We start from the raw sequence: 16,887 nt of genomic DNA on the forward strand, positions 1-16,887 counted from the left end.
CGGGGTATCACCATGTTGGCCAGGCTGGTCTGGAGCTCCTGACCTCAGGTGATCCGCCCACCTCAGCCTCCCAAAGTGCTGGGATTACAGGTGTCAGCCACCACACCTGGCCCTTTATGACTATCCCTTTTACTTGGTATACTGTTTTCAAGGTTCATCTATGTCATACATATCAGTACATCATTCCTTTTTATGACTGAATAATATTCTATTGTGTGGATATACCATGTTGTTTATTCATTCAACTGATGAGCATTTGGATTGTTTCTCCCTTTTGACTGTTAGGATTAGTGCTGCTATTATCATTCATGCACAAGTTTTTGTTTGGACACCTGTTTTCTCTTGGGACTAAACCTTAGGAAAGGAACTTCTGACTCACATGGTAACTCTTGATTTATCATTTTTGGTAACTGCCAAACTGTTTTCCACAGTGGCTGCACCATTTTACATTCCCACCAGCAGTGTATTAGGGTTCCACTTTCTCCACATCATTACAACCACTTAAATTATGGACATCCTAGTGGGTGTGAGGTGGTGTGTCATTTGAATGATTTGCATTTCCTTGATTAATGATATTCAACATCGTTTCACGTGCTTATTGGCTATTTGCTTATCGTCTTTGGAGAAATGTCTATCCAAATCCTTTGCCCATTTTGGATTATGTTTTTTGTTCAGTTATAAGAGTTCTTTATGTATTCTGGCTACTAGATATTAAATGTAGCATTTGTGAATATTTTCTCCTATTCTGTGGGTTCTTTTCACTATCTTGATGGTATCCTTTGCACAAAAGTTTAATTGTGATGAAGTCTAATTTTTATTCTTTGGTATCATATCCAGGAAGCCATTGCCAAATCCAAGGTCATAAAGGTTTACTCCTGATTTCATCTAAGAGTCACGCAGTTAAACTCTTATATTTAGGTCTTTGATCCCTTTTAAGGCCTTTTTTTTTTTTTTTTTTCTTTTCTACCATCCCTTATGGTAGTTTATTTTTTAAATTTTTTGAGATTGAGTTTTTTTTTGAGACAGAGTCTTGGTCTGTTGCCCCGGCCGGAGTCCAGTGGCATGATCTTGGCTCACTGCAACGTCTACCTCCCAGGTTCAAGTGATTCTCCCACCTCAGCCTCCCAAATAGCTGAAATTATAGGTGTGCACCACAACACCTGGGTAATTTTTATATTTTTTTAGTAGAGACAGAGTTTCACCATGTTGACCAGGCTGGTCATGAACTCCTAATCTCAAGTGATCTGCCTGCCTCAGCCTCCCGAAGTGCTGGGATTACAGGTGTGAGGGACCACACCTGGCTATTTTGAGGCAATTTTAAAATACGGTATAAGGTAGGAGTCCAACTTCATTCTTTTGATGAGATTCAATTATCCCAGCATCATCTGTTGAAAACTATTTTTTTCCTAATAAATGATCAATGTATGGGTTTATTTCTGGGCTCTCAGTGCTATTCTGTGGATCTGTATATCTGTATTTATGCCAGTACCACACTCTCTTGATTACTGTTGCTTTATAATAAGTCTTTAAATCAGGAAATGTAATCCCTCCAATTTTTTTTCTTTTTTTTTTCTAGATTGTTTTGACTATTCAGGGTCCCTTGCAATTTCATATAAATTGTAGGTTCAACATTTCTGCAGAAAGTTCATTAGGATTTTGATACAGATTTCACTGAATCTGTAGATCACTTTAGGGAGTATTGTCATCTTAACAATATTACATTTTCCAATTCATGAACACAAGGTGTCTTGCCATTTATTTGGGTCTTCTGATTTCTTTTAGCAATGTTTTCTAGTTGTTCGCGTATAAGTCATGTACCTTCTTGGTTAAATTTATTCCTATTTTATTATTTTTTGTTCTGTTATAAATGGAATTATTTTCTTTTTTATTATTCATTGCTAGTATTTAGAGAGATAAATGATTCTTGTGTGTTCATCTTGTATCCTACAATTTTGCTGAATTCATTTATTGGTTCTAGTAGTTTTTTGTGGATTCCTTAGTCTCATCCATATGTTAGATCTCATGGTCTATGAGAATAGAGATAGTTTTACTTTTTTTCTTTCCAATTTGGATGCAGTTTTTTAAATTTGTCTCACCTATTTCCTCTAGCTAGAACTTCCAGTATAATGAATAGAAATGATGAAAGCTGGCATCCCTGTCTTATTCCTGATATTTGGAAGAAACCTTCCTGTTTTTTAGCCTAGTGTATTATGTTAGCTATAGTTTTTCAGAAGTGCTTTCTATTGTGTAGCAGCAGTTCTGTTCTAGTCCTACTATGTTAAATGTTTGGTTTTTTATCATATTTTTGTCAAATGCTTTTTCTGCATCAGTTGAGATGATCATGTGATTTGTTTTCTTTATTTTATTATTGTGATATATTACACTGATTTATTTTCTTATGGTGAGCCACCTTGCATTCCTAGAAATAAATTGTACTTGGTCATGGTGTATAGTACTTTTTATTTGTTGCAAGATTTGGTTTGCTAGTATTTTGTTGAAAACTTCTGCACACATATTCAGAAGGAATATTGATCATAGTTTTTGGGTGATTTCTTTATCTGGCTTTGGTTCAGGTAACTCATAGAATGAGGAAATGTTCACTCGTCTTCTATTTTTGGAAGAATTAGAGAAGGATTGGTATTAGTTTTTCTTCAAATGTTTGGTAGACTTCACCAAACATTTAAAGACTGACAGTTGGTCTTGAACCTTTCTTTGTTGGGAGGATTTGGATTACTGATTCAGCCTTATATCAGTCTGTTCAGATGTTCTGTTTCTTTTTTAGTTCATTTTGGTGGTTTGTGTGTTTCTAGGAATTTGTCCACTTCATCTAGGTTATGTAATTTGTTGCTGTACAGTTCACTGTATTCTTTTATGGTCTTTTTTATTTTTGTAAGGTTAGTAGTAAGGTCCCCACCTCATTTAGTTCCTTAAAGTGTACAATTAGCATATTGATTTGGGATCATTTTTAATATAGGTGTTACTGCTATAAATTTCACGCTTAGCACTGCTTTAGCTGCAGCTCATGCATTTTGGTATTTTGTGTATTCATTGTGAGTAATCTCAATGTATTTTCTAGTTTCTGGGTTTGGGGTTTTTTGTTTTGTTTTGTCTTGTTTTGTTTTTTTGAGACGGAGTCTCGCTCTGTCACCCAGGCTGGAGTGCAGTGGTGCCATCTCAGCTCACTGCAGCCTCCGCCTCCCGGGTTCAAGCAATTCTCCTGCCTCAGACACCCGAGTAGCTGGGCTTATGGGCATGCACCACCATACCTGGCTAATTTTTCTATTTTTAGTAGAGACACGGTTTCACCATGTTGGCTAGGCTGGTCACAAACTCCTGACCTCAAGTGATCTGCCTGCCTCAGCCTCCCAAAGTGCTGGAATTATAGGCATGAGCCACCGTGCCCGATCTAATTTCTCTTTTGATTTTTCCTTTCATCCTGTAACAAGGTGAAAATAATCCTATGTGTATGGCCCCCAGGGACTTCACACACTCAGACTAGTATACATTTACCTTTAGCAAATGAGCACATCCTGATTCTCCCTGCAGGTGCCTATCTCTCTCCTAATAGTTTGAAAAAAAAGATGATAATTTTCTGTTTGCCCAGGTATGTTCTTCTAAGGACGTTAGTGTTGCTTTTATCAGCTTTCTACATCTCGAAGCTAAGATCTAAAGCTACGCTGTATGATTGTAATTTTTTGTAATTTAGTGAGATAGACTGTCTTTTTTTTTTTTTGATGTGCAAAGGACACCAGAGAACTATTTTATGCAGAGGTTATCCTGTATATGTCATTCACGTTGGTTAATTATGTCTTTTCAATCTTCTGTATCAGTGGTCAGAAAACTTTTCCTGTAAATGTCAGATAGTAGGCTTTGTGAGAGATACAGTCTCTGTTGCATCTGCCAGACTCTGCAGCTGTAGTGTTAAGCAGCCATCAATAATGCATAAACAAATGAATGTGGCTGTGTTCCAAGAAAACTTTATTTACAAAAAAAAATTGGTAGTGGTGGTATTTTTCATTTACCAAAAAAAAAACCAAAAAAAACAGTAGTGGTGAGCTGAGCTGGATTTGACCTTTGTGCTGTAGTTCACTGACTTCTGTTCTATATCCCTGTTGGTTTTTCTTAATCTGCTTTTCTATGAGTTACTGGGAGAGTTACATTAAAATCACTAATTAAAATTGTAGATTGGTATCTCATTTCTGTCATCTTTTGTTTATATACGGTCAGTTCTCATTATTCTCAGTAGTAATGTTCCAAAAAGTCACGACAAACACTGAACTAATAAATACTGAACCATTGCTCTGAGGAGAAATACAGGGGTAAGCCTCTGGTCACATTTTTATCAACCAGTCAGGACATAATCTTTTTGTATGTCTTTCTGCATAAAGACACCTTATTTAATATTGTTGATTTATAAAGATCAAACTAATGGCCAACACCATACCTAATGCCTGAATGAATCGTATCTAACATAGATGTTTTCTCCATGAGACATATCACAGGCTTCTTGCACATAGGCACACTAGACAGCACGTAACTGCTATACATATGGGCCACTTAAAAAGTGAAATCATTGGCCGGGCGCGGTGGCTCACATCTGTAATCGCAGCACTTTGGGGGGCTGAGGCGGGCGGATCACAACGTCAGGAGATCAAGACCATCCTGGCCAACATGGTGAAACCCCATCTCTACTAAAAATTTAAAAAATTACCTGGGCAGGGTGGCACATGCCTGTAGTCCCAGCTACACAGGAGGCTGAGGCAGGAGAATTTCTTGAACCTGGCAGGCGGAGGTTGCAGTGAGCCAAGATCGCATCACCGCACTCCAGCCTGGCAACAGAGTGAGACTCCATCTCAAAAAAAAAAAGAAGTGAAATTGTCAAGAAAAAGCACAAAAATGCAGTAAATATGGCACTAAATAGACTGAGAAATGGACATTTATTTACATTATCAGAGCTGAAACAAGAAAGCAGAAGATCACCTTGTTCAGCCTCATCTGGGAACATGTATGTCAGGCAATTCAAATTTTTTACCTTCCTGTACATGTCCACAAATGACTGCAAAATAACTGCAAGCGTTGATTTTGAGGTTGCAAATAATTTTAGTATGTGAATTTACAAATATGTAATCTGCGAATAATGAGAAATGCTATTTGGAAGCTATGTTTGCCAGGTGCATAGCAATTTTGATTTGTTGTATCTTCTATTGAAAGGACTGTTTTATCATTACAAATTGTTACTCAGTTTTGTTGTTGTTGTTGTTGTTTTGAGACAAGAATCTCAATCTGTCACCCAGGCTAGAGTGCAGTGGAGCAATCTCAGCCCTCTGCAACCTCCACCTCCCACGTCCAAATGATTCTCCTGCCTCAGCCTCCTGACTAGCTGGGATTACAGGCACTCACCACCATGCCCGGCTAACTTTTGTATTTTTAATAGAGATAGGGTTTCACTGTGTTGGTCAGGCTGGTCTCGAACTCCTGACCTCATGATCCACCTGCTTCGGCCTCCCAAAGTGCTAGGATTATAGGCATGAGTCACCACACCCGGCCCATTACTCATTTTTTATACCTCTTTCTTACCTTAAAATCTGTGTATGATAATAATGCAGTCATGTCAACTATCTTTCGGTTTTGATTATATGGTATATCTTTTTCCATCCTTTTACTTCCAATCTACGTAATTCCTATATATATAAAATATGTTTCCTTTGTTGTTGTATTATACTTTCTTTATCTTTCCTCTAATATGATTATTTAGTCCAGAGGTTGGTAATTTTTTTTCTATAAAGGCAAGTAATAAATATTTTCAGTTTTGACAATCATAAGGTCTCTGATGGAATTTCTCAGTGCTATTTCAGCACAAAAACAGCCATAAACAATGCAACATGATTGGGTGTGCCTGTGTGCCAACTGACTTTAAAAAGTGGCAAGTGGCCAGGTATAGTGACTCACACTTATAATCCCAGAGCTTTTGGAGGCCAAGGTGGGAGGATCACTTGAGGCCAGGAGTTCAAGATTAGCCTAGGCAACATAGCAAGACCCTGTCTCTACCACACATGCACAAAAAACTGGCAAGCCAGATTTGGCCCAAAGGCCATAATTTGCTGACTCCTGCCCTGATGTGTGCCCAGGGTAGTCTGTTGGGATGGAATAAAAATTGTAGGAAGTTTATTTACATTTTTTGGCTACAAAAATAAGAATTAAAACAAAAGCTTTACTAATATATCTATTTATAGTGTATGTTTATAACTCATAAATATATACAGATCATTTATAAACATTTTCTTTGAGACATGGTCTTGCTCTGTCACCAAGGCTGGTATACAGTGGTGTGATCATGGCTCACTGCAGCTTCAGCCTCCTGGGTTCAAGCAATCCTCCTGCCTCAGCCTCCCAGGTAGCTGGGACTACAGGCACATACCACCATACCTGGCTAATTTTTTAAGTTTTTTGTAGAGACAGGGCCTTGTTGTGTTGCCCAGTCTGGTCTTGAACTCCTGGGCTCAAGCAGTCCTCCCACCTTGGCCTCCCAAAGTGCTGGGATTTCAGGCATGAGCCACTGCACCTCTCCTATAAAAACTTTTACCAGTGTAATACCTTCAAAGTATAAGATAAAATTAGATTCAAAATAGGCATCCTTTATATTCGTTCAAGCTTTTTAGAGTTAAACATGGTAAGAATTGTTTTCATGGGTATTTTCTACGTCATCTAATTCTGAACCCTTGAGATTGAATAGAAATGTACTGTTACAGGCGTCAGTGTCATTCGAGGACGTGACTATAGAATTCACCCAGGAGGAGTGGCAGCAAATGGCCCCTGTTCAGAAGAATCTGTACAGAGATGTGATGCTGGAGAACTACAGCAACCTCGTCTCAGTGGGTAAGCATGTAAACATAAGTTACCCTTGTAACTCCATATAGAAGGTATTTCTTTTTTAAGTGCCAATACATGTGAACAATATACTTAGAGTTTAATGTTATTTAGGCTTTTCATTCAGGATTCCAAAGTAACTATGCCCTGTCGAGGACCAGAAAGAATATGTTGTCAACTCCCAGTGATAAATGCAAAGGAGCACTTTCAGGATACTGCTTCTGAAGCTGTATTTTCTTCCACTTTTGGAGACTAAAATCTCATATATCTGGTCTAAGTCCTCTGTTGTTCCTTATTTACAGGGTACTGCCATTTCAAACCAGAGGTGATCTTCAAGTTGGAGCAAGGAGAAGAGCCTTGGTTCTCAGAGGAAGAATTCTCAAACCAGAGTCACCCAAGTGAGTTACTGAGCAGTAGTAGACATAATTCTGTAGGAGTGGTTAGACTCCAGGTCACTTTAGGGGTGAATACCTGAATATCGCAAGACTTTTCTTAGAAAGTCTAAAGGCACAAAAAGCAGCAGTTAAAAGAAAATGATTAATAAAGTTGATTCCATTAAAAGTAAGAAATTTGTTGATAAAATATATTATTCAATAGTGAAAAGACAAGCCACCAACTACTATAATATGTATGTAGTGCAAATAACTTAGAAATGATATGCTTCCTGAAAATGTAAAGAAATTCTGCAAGTCATTGTGGGAAAAGATGGGCAACCCAATTGAAAAATGGCCAAAAACATTGAACAAGAACTTTTAATATGGCCAGTAAATCTTAGAAAATGTGTTCAATCTCGTTAGTTTTCATGGAGCACAAAATAATATATGAAATGAGATATGAGGTGAAATAACAGATACAAAGCAAGTTTACACATACGGCAATGCCAAGTCTTGGTGAGTATATAGAATGTTAGACACCCTCCATTGACTGAAAATATAAACTGGTAAAACCACTGTGATATCAGGAGGATGTTTTCTTCTTCTTTTTCTTTTTTTTTTTTTTTCGAGACGGAGTCTTGCTCTGTTGCCCAGGCTGGAGTGCGGTGGCACAATCTCAGCTCACTGCAAGCTCCACCACCCAGGTTTATGCCATTCTCCTGCCTCAGCCTCCCAAGTAGCTGGCACTATAGGCACCTGCCACCATGCCCAGCTAATTTTTTGTATTTTTAATAGAGACGGGGTTTCACCATGTTAGCCAGGATGGTCTTGATCTCCTGGCCTCGTGATCCGCCCGCGTCAGCCTCCCAGAGTGCTGGGAATACAGGCATGAGCCACCACATCCAGCCTCTTTTTTAAAAATTTCCATAGGTGTTTGGGGAACAGGTGTTGGTTACATGAGTAAGTTCTTTAGTAGTGATTTGTGAGATTTTGATGCACCCATCACCCAAGCAGTATACACTGAACCCAATTTGTAGTCTTTTTTCCCTCTCCCCCTCCCCACCCTTCCCCCACCCCAAGTCTCCAGAGTCCGTTGTATCATTCTTATGCCTTTGCATCCCACCAGGATGTTTTCTAATCAGGGTATACTTTTGCATGTTGTAGCCAAGTAATTCCTTTTCTAACCGTATGACCAATAAAAAGATACGATTATGTTCTCTGGAATACATAAAAGAATATTAATGGCAGTATTGTTTATGTTTGGCAAAAGTTGTGCTCATCAACAGTAGAATGGAGAAACAGTTGTATTCTTTAAGGAAAAATTATACAGCCACATAAAATCTTGTATACTGATTACAAACATGATATTAACCAAAAGAAAACAAAAAATATGCATATATGGTTATATTTATGTAAAGGTCAGAAGCAGGCAAAATTCAACTACATTTTTAGGAATTCATATATTGGTGATAAAACTGAAGAAAATCAAAGAAATGATTACATAAATATTAGGAGAGTGGTGAATTCTAAACATAGAGAAGTTATAACCAAGCAGAGGTACACAGGGATTTTTGCAGAGCCATTTGTGTTTCATAACATGGTTTCTGATTCCATGAGTGTTCACTTAATACTATTAAGTTGTACATGAAAGTTTTATGCAGATATATATTGTTTCATGCTTAATAAAATCTTAAGAGGTAAGCGAGAAGTGGCAGATATTTGCAATATGACCTGTCAAGGATAGGCATTTAGAATGCATAAATAATCCAGACGTCTTTTAAATGTCATTTTCACAGTAAAACTTTCTATGGTACCCTATTTAAAATTGTACCCCTCATGTCAGATTGAAATGTGAAAACTTAGGATGGGATATCAGGTTCACTTAGCGCTTAGTTCTGATGGAATACATCAATGCTATGACAGCCAGAATGGAGTAGTGCATCTAAGTTAGTTGCAAGAATGCATTTTAATTTCAACAATTTTATACTTGCTATGAATCACAACCATAAGATGGGTTAGAGCTGTAAACTTTTTCATTTAATCATAAAGGAGTTGGTGCTGTTATAAATTTAATTTGATGTTGAATTGAGGGATATCAAATTGTAAGAATGTAGACAGTAGACTATTCTAACCATTATAATCTAGATAATGTCAAGACCTAGACTGTAACTTACTTTCAACTGTAATTTACTTTCAACTATTTTCCTTGTTATACTACTTACATTTGGAGTTTTGTTGTATTTATCCCATTCTCTGTTTTTTCCTGCTCCCTAAAATAACTACCCCTATAAAAAGCTTAAGTTTTATTTTCTTTCCTCTCTCCACCCAGTTAGGAAAATCTTACTAATCACATGCAAAATATGTATTCATTACCAGTTTCCTCTCCCATTTGCACTATAGCAATATTTTTTAAAGGAGGGTGGTCTGAGATATATGTATTTACACACACACACATCTGAATTATTTAATCTTGATAAATCCTTAAGTGCAACATAGGCTGTATGTTGATAAGCCCTACCCACAAAAGATGTAAGAGTCATAAGATGTTTTCAATATTTCTGTTTTAGAAGATTACAGAGGTGATGACCTGATCAAGCAGAACAAGAAAATCAAAGACAAACACTTGCAGCAAGCAATATGTATCAATAATAAAACATCGAGTACGGAGGGAGAGAAAGTTTTGGGGAAACCATTTACTCTGCATGTAGCTGCTGTTGCTTCAACAAAAATGTCCTGCAAATGTGACTCATGGGGTGTGAATTTGCAGAGTATTTCTGAATGTATCATTAATAATAGAAACTATTCAACAAAGAAAATAGGTTGCTGTAATGTATGTGAGAATTCACCTTTCAAAATTAACTTTGAGAAAACTCAGACTGGAGAGAAATTTTATGAACATAATAAAAACACGAGAGCTCTCAATTATAATGAAAATCTTCCCAAGCATGCAAAGTTTCACACTTTGGAGCAAGCTTTTGAATGTAATAAAATTGGAAAAGCCTTTAATGATAAGGCTAACTGTGTTAAACATAAGAGTCCTCACACAGGAGAAACATCTTCTAAAGATGATGAATTTAGGAAAAATTGTGATAAGAAAACTCTCTTTGACCACAGGAAAACTGGCACAGGGAAGAAACACCCACATCTTCATCAGTGTGGGAAATCCTTTGAGAAGTCACCTGTGGATGAATATAATAAATTTAACATGGGTATAAAACATTATGAATTAAATTCAAGTGGAAATAATTTCAACAGAAAGGCACACCTCACTGATCCTCAAACAACTGTCACAGAAGAGAACCCACTGGTAAATAGTGACAGAACACAGACTTGGGTTAAATCCTCTGAATGTCATGAAAATAAGAAATCCTACCAGACGTCGATTAACAGAGTTCGCCAGAGAAGTCACTCGAAGATAAAACCCTATAAATGTAATGAATGTGGGAAATCCTTCTGTCAGAAAGGACATCTCATTCAACATCAGAGAACTCACACAGGAGAGAAACCATTTGAATGTAGTGAATGTGGAAAAACTTTCTCCCAGAAGTCACACCTCAGTACTCATCAGAGAATTCACACAGCAGAAAAACCCTATAAATGTAATGAATGTGGAAAAACATTTGTCCAGAAGTCAACCCTCAGGGGACATCAAAGAATTCACACAGGAGAAAAACCCTATGAATGTAGTGAATGTGGGAAAACTTTTGTTCAGAAGTCCACCCTCAGAGATCATCACAGAATCCACACAGGGGAGAAATCCTTTCAATGCAATGAATGTGGGAAAACATTTGGCCAGAAGTCAAACCTCAGAATACATCAGAGAACTCACACTGGGGAGAAAACTTACCAGTGTAATGAATGTGAAAAATCCTTCTGGCGAAAAGATCATCTCATTCAACATCAGAAAACTCACACAGGAGAGAAACCATTCAAATGTAATGAATGTGGGAAAACTTTTGCCCGGACATCAACCCTCAGAGTGCATCAAAGAATTCACACTGGGGAGAAACCATTTAAATGTAATGAATGTGGGAAAAAATTTGTCCGGAAAGCAATCCTTAGTGATCATCAGAGAATTCACACAGGGGAGAAACCCTTTCAGTGTAATAAATGTGGGAAAACTTTTGGCCAGAAATCAAACCTCAGAATACATCAAAGGACTCACAGTGGGTAGAAATCTTATGAATGTAGTGAATATGGGAAATTGTATATATAAGAAGTCAACCCTAAGCATATACCAGAAAATTCAGGGAGAGGGGAATGCCTATTGATGTAATAACTAGAAAATTCTTTTGACAAAAAGAATACCCCATTTGATATCAGAGATACACAAAAAACAACTGAGGGTAGTCAATATAAGAAGACAGTCCCAGAAGTAAATCCTCACGGTGAATCAGAATTCACGTAGGAAAGAAACGAGATGAAGATGAATGCAGGAAGAATTGTGTCCAAAAGACAACCTTCCGAGTATATCGAAGAATTCACACAGGCTTCTCTTCTCTTTTCAGAGTACTATGGATAGGCCTGAATGAAGTCATACCCTATTAGATAGCTCCCACACATCACACAGGCTGGTAATCTCTTCACCAGTACCAGTTTCATTTTATTCCGGGCACACAGTCCACATTTCCCAATCTCCTTTTCATCCATGTCGGTCTTTGTGACTGGCTACTAAGATGTGGATGTCCATCCCAGTCTGAAAAATAAGAGACTCCCCTAACAAATTACCAGGGCCCTGTCACAACAAAATGGATATCATTGCTAGGACAAACTTGGTGCCGTGCTTGAATGCAGCATGGTACAAGATAAGTCAGCGTGCCTGAATGAATATATGCAGCAAAATTCTCTTCTGCATCTTTCCCAGTTGAACACGATGTGAGCAAAATTTTAGCTTATACAGTAGTCCCCCCTTATCTGCATTTCCACTTTATGCAATTTCCATTACCCATGGTCAACTGCACTTTAAAGTTATTAAATGGATCCAGAAATAAACAATTCCTACATTTTAAATTGCACCCAATTCTGAGCAGTGTCATGAAGTCTCATACCCTCCTGCTCTCTCTCCCATGAGGATTATTGAATCATTCCTTAGTCTAGTGTACCCACACTCTCTGCCAGTTAGTCACTTACTTGGCATTTTAGTCATCACCTGTCAGGGTATGGCAGTGCTTGTATTCAAGTAACACTTATTTTACTAAATAGTGGCCTCAAATTGCAAGAGCAGTTCTGGCATGTTGTTATAATTATTCCATTTTATTATTAGTTGTTAATCTCGCGCTATGCCTAATTTATAAATTTAACTATCATAGGCATGTGTATATATAGGAAAAAAATATAGTATATACAGGGTTCAGTATACCTGTGGTTTCAGACATCTACTTGGGATTCTTGGAGAGTATCCTTTGTGGATAAGTGGGGACTACTGTATTCTGTTGAGCGTTTACATGTTTGAGTCTATTTGTTTCTACACATAATTTAGTTATGTTCTGCCATGAAGGCAGAATGCTGCTGTGTAAGCCAAGCTTAAGTCAACCAGAGGGCACAAACCTTATCAGGAGGTTATAAAGTCAAGGAGAACCTCAAATATGATCAGAGAATTGTGGGAAAGACATCCTTTCAATGTAATGAAATTGATAGTACCACCTGATACAGGGCTTTGCATGAACCTAAAAGTCCTTTTTGGCTGAATGGTGAGCACCCACTGTGCAGTTCAACGTAATTGTGCCTTGCTTAATTGCACAAAGGTACTTCCTTCACACCTCCTGACACCTCCATATACCCCAGCTACATCTGCTTTAAGGAGGAGTTTTCCCTAGCTCCAAAGGCCATTGGCACCCAACGAAGTATTATGGGAAACCTCCAAGGAGGGGAGGGGTTCAAATTTATATGGCTTTATTGAATCCATGCCCAAGAGAACATCTTACTAGTTCATGTGGGGATAAGGGACATCTAGATTTAGCTAATGGGGTTTGGGTAGGGAAGGCAAACAAATGTAATAACCTTATGGATGAGGTACTTTGGGCAAGTGGAGTGTACTACAGTTATGTTTACATCTGAAAGTATAGTAGGGATTAATTCCCATCAGTTATAGAGAGAATTCAAATTCCCTGTAATTCGCATAAGTCATAGAATTCTAATCAGGAAGAATTGTATGTAAAGATACGTCTGAGGTCCAACAGCTCTGATCATTTTGGACTTCAGGTCTCTGTGACTGGTGATTTCGTGGGTTGAAACTTCTGGCAAAAGGGAGCAGCCCTTGGGAGCTGGGGGATGGGGTTGACTTCATTCCCTGACAAGGCTTCCAGGTCCATCCCTTCTGAAAAGCATCTGTTAGTTTACTCTTGGGCTTTTTACACATTGGCTATCCCTTCCCTGGGTAGAGGGCTCTGACCTAAAATTCCAGTTTGGGAGTGTGTTGTCTTGGACTCAACAACTAACAAAATGAAAAGGACCCAGCAAGCCTCACTTGTGGAGTGAAAATGGAGCATTCAGGAAGGCAGCTATCGTGGCCCCACAGTATGTCAGCTGTATATGCAATAGTAGTAGCTGTCTCTTAAAAGGGAAATAATGTATCCCCTCTTTCCTGAAGGAAGCAAAGTTGCTGGCTTATAGAGTCCTCAATTCATAGAGGTTACTGTAATTGGGCCTGGCTCACTGATGGTTTCACTAACTGAAACTACTAGGATCCTACTCAGTGCCGTTAAGAAACCCAGAGTGAAATGGTCACTCCTCTCAGTGGAAAGAACACAGTGTTCTCAGCTCTGGCCAATACTCCATTTGATGAACCTTGTTACATTTTTGTTAAACCTTGGGCTCTGGATGTGGCCTAGCTATTTGATATTCTAGTTGGAAATTATATATTAAAAAGCACCCTTTCATCCTTTGTACATGGGGGTTAAAAGTCACAGCTGCTTAGTACAACCATCTGGGTTGCTCAAGTAGATGCCCATAATAAGAGACTATTTTCTGATAAGACTGACTGGAATCAAGCTGCCGATGGAGCTTTCTCCATCCAGATTCTGACCATTGCTACTTGGATCCATCATTTTACTGGTACGGCAAAAAGTCACCCATTTCACACTGGGTACGAAGTAAAGGGCTCTTTATGTGATGCTTCCATTGATGTCATTGGATACAAGAATTTGCAAAATTTTTTTCCTTCTGGATAAATAGCAAGTACTTCATATGCCATTGATTAATTCAGCTTTTTCCCACTGATTTTAAATATCTTTATATACTAAATTGTCATTTGTAAATAGTGCATATGACTGATTAAATAACATTCTGATATTTTAGTAACATCCCTTTGTGAATAGGACTGGCATGTATAAGAGCCATAATACCCATCTTTCTGGCCTGCTATTGAATTTTTCACAGAAGGATAATTGAACCAAGTTTGGAAAAAGAATACACCTTAGGACTTAAGAAATAGAATATCATAGGCCAGTTACATTGTAACAGTAGAACTGCCAGCAGCCTTACCAAGAAAATGCATTGACAATAGGAGAACATAAGGTTACCCCTGGAGAGAAGCAGCTATGACAGGAAGATTAATGGTACACAACCCAGTTAGCACCTGTTAGGACCAGTTAGTCCCTGAGAATCAAAACATCACTGTTTACTCTGTTTTTGTAATACTTCGTAATATAAAGCAAGTCTTTCTTTAAACTTTTTTTACTCAGACTCAGGAAGAAAATATTTAAAATTATCTCTCTCCCTGCCCCTTTTAAATAGGATATTTGAGGATTATGATTGGGTTTGATATTAAGGATCAGGAACCCTGTAGGGTTGAACTGATTCACTCGGGCGGCCTGAGTCACTGGGAGGCCAGGTGACAAAGCCTCATGACTGGGGACTCATGTGTTACCTGCTGTCCCTTAGCAGAGGTAGGCCCACGGGATACCTTCCCATACAATACATCACCAATTGGAGACCATGGTCTGTGCTCTAGTCATTTATGCTCCCTCTCCCTGCCTGGTTGATCTCCTTAGCAACTCACGGTCTTTTGCTCTGGCAGATGGATGCCTCATCTAGAGACCCTGGAGGAGTTCATTTTCTGTGTGCCCACCCATTAAGGACCTTCAAGCTAATAAAGACAGAAAACAAGGCAGGAATTTTTGTCTGTTGTATTCACAATGTATCTCAAACACATGAAACAGTCCCTCTTCGTATTAGGCACTAAGAAATACTTGCTGAAGGTACAGTTATCAAAGTGAAATCTGAACATTGTTCCTTCTGATGTTCCAAGTTATCTTTTGAGGTGATTAATTTATTATAAATAGGTAAAATATTGCTATAAGTTCTCCATTTACGGGTATTTTATAAATTTTTAAAACTTGTTCTTAATCTTCAGAAGTGTACAGAACTGTTCTTCAGATCTTTGTCAACCAAAACAGTATTTTCAATAAATTGGGTTTCCCAGTTCAAAGTTATGTGTACACATTTAATCAGTTTATTAGTATTGTAGAGTATAACTTTTTTTTTCTTTGCTTCCACACAAATACTTTGTAAGTACCAGTCTAAGCAATTTTGCAAAACAATAATGTAAAAACCCATTTCCAAGATCAACCAGATGGGCATGCAAAGAAAATCTGGGAATCATCACTTTAATCCATTTTAACAATAGTTCCCCTCATTTTTACTCTCCAAATAATCCTTCTGACAGTTCAAAGGAGAAAAGTTTTTTGTTACATTCACATATCTTTGCCCTTGGAGAGACATGTTACCCTGAAAGAAGGGGTGTAACACCTTCATGTGACTTCCTGCCTCTATGTTTGTCTTCTCTGGCATCTTTTCATATTAAATGTCTTCCCAGAGCCCCAGAAGAAATATCTTCTGTCCTTGTACTAGGGTAGCCTTTTATAATGGGGGAGAAATTTGTTTTCTTGTCAGGTTGAACAGTCTTCAAGTACCAACAGCCTGCCTGGCCAACTGGCTATTTTAGTGATCTTCTAGTATTCTAAGGAGGACTGACAGAACTGTATCTAGCTTACATCAGTTGACTGACCCATTGATACTTAAACTAGGAAACTGGTTGGCCTGATTTCTTGGCAAAAGACATCTGCCAAAATAAATTTGACCAATCAGATGTGCTGGGACTGAGTGACAGGTTCAGGATGGGTAATGTCATCACTGACTAATGAGGATTTCCTATCCTCATTTAGTTCCTTATTCACCAAATGTCTCCAATGCACACATGCCTAACAATTCAGTAATCCCTTAAATGCAAACGCACACATGCCTAACAATTCAGTAATCCCTTAAATGGCAAGGGTGAAGAGGCTACGCTCTTTAAAAAGAAAGAAATATTATTTAATGAGCCAAAAAAGATTGAGATGACAACCTTGTACATACCTTCAGCATACCTGATGATTTACTCCTCTGTAACTTGATGTTCAGATGGCACTAAAGTAAATGCTCCAAATCAATGCACCAATCTCTCAGTCCTCACTGGAGCCAACTAGTGATCAGTCTTTTTCCCCTTTGCCTCATTGATGTCACCTGCCTGACATCTGTGGCATGAATCTGCAAGCCATGCCCTAATCCACTTCACACCAAATAATTTGTACCCTCAAGAAACCCTTATTTCCTTAGAAACATGTAATATTCTTTAGAATATGACAGTTGTTAACCATCATATTCCTAA

General features: G+C 38.1%; 2 protein-coding genes across 2 annotated transcripts in view; both read left to right on the forward strand.

Moving 5' to 3' along the window:
* LOC105536596 (zinc finger protein 510-like) overlaps positions 1-7,432 on the forward strand; it is a 15,305-nt gene extending 7,873 nt beyond the window's left edge. Inside the window, exons 4-5 of the mRNA XM_011976000.1 lie at positions 6,750-6,876; positions 7,170-7,432. Of these exons, the coding sequence (XP_011831390.1) occupies positions 6,750-6,876; positions 7,170-7,342 (300 nt within the window). The 3' untranslated portion in view covers positions 7,343-7,432. The remainder of the gene's footprint in view (positions 1-6,749; positions 6,877-7,169) is intronic.
* The window catches only part of ZNF782 (zinc finger protein 782), a 75,630-nt gene extending 63,379 nt beyond the window's left edge, over positions 1-12,251 (forward strand). Inside the window, exon 8 of the mRNA XM_011976001.1 lies at positions 10,659-12,251. Coding sequence (XP_011831391.1) covers positions 10,659-11,415 — 757 coding nt within the window. The 3' untranslated portion in view covers positions 11,416-12,251. The remainder of the gene's footprint in view (positions 1-10,658) is intronic.
* Positions 12,252-16,887: the final 4,636 nt, after the last annotated feature.

The sequence above is a fragment of the Mandrillus leucophaeus genome, unplaced genomic scaffold (assembly GCF_000951045.1).
Source record: "Mandrillus leucophaeus isolate KB7577 unplaced genomic scaffold, Mleu.le_1.0 Scaffold161, whole genome shotgun sequence".
Lineage (NCBI taxonomy): Eukaryota > Metazoa > Chordata > Mammalia > Primates > Cercopithecidae > Mandrillus > Mandrillus leucophaeus.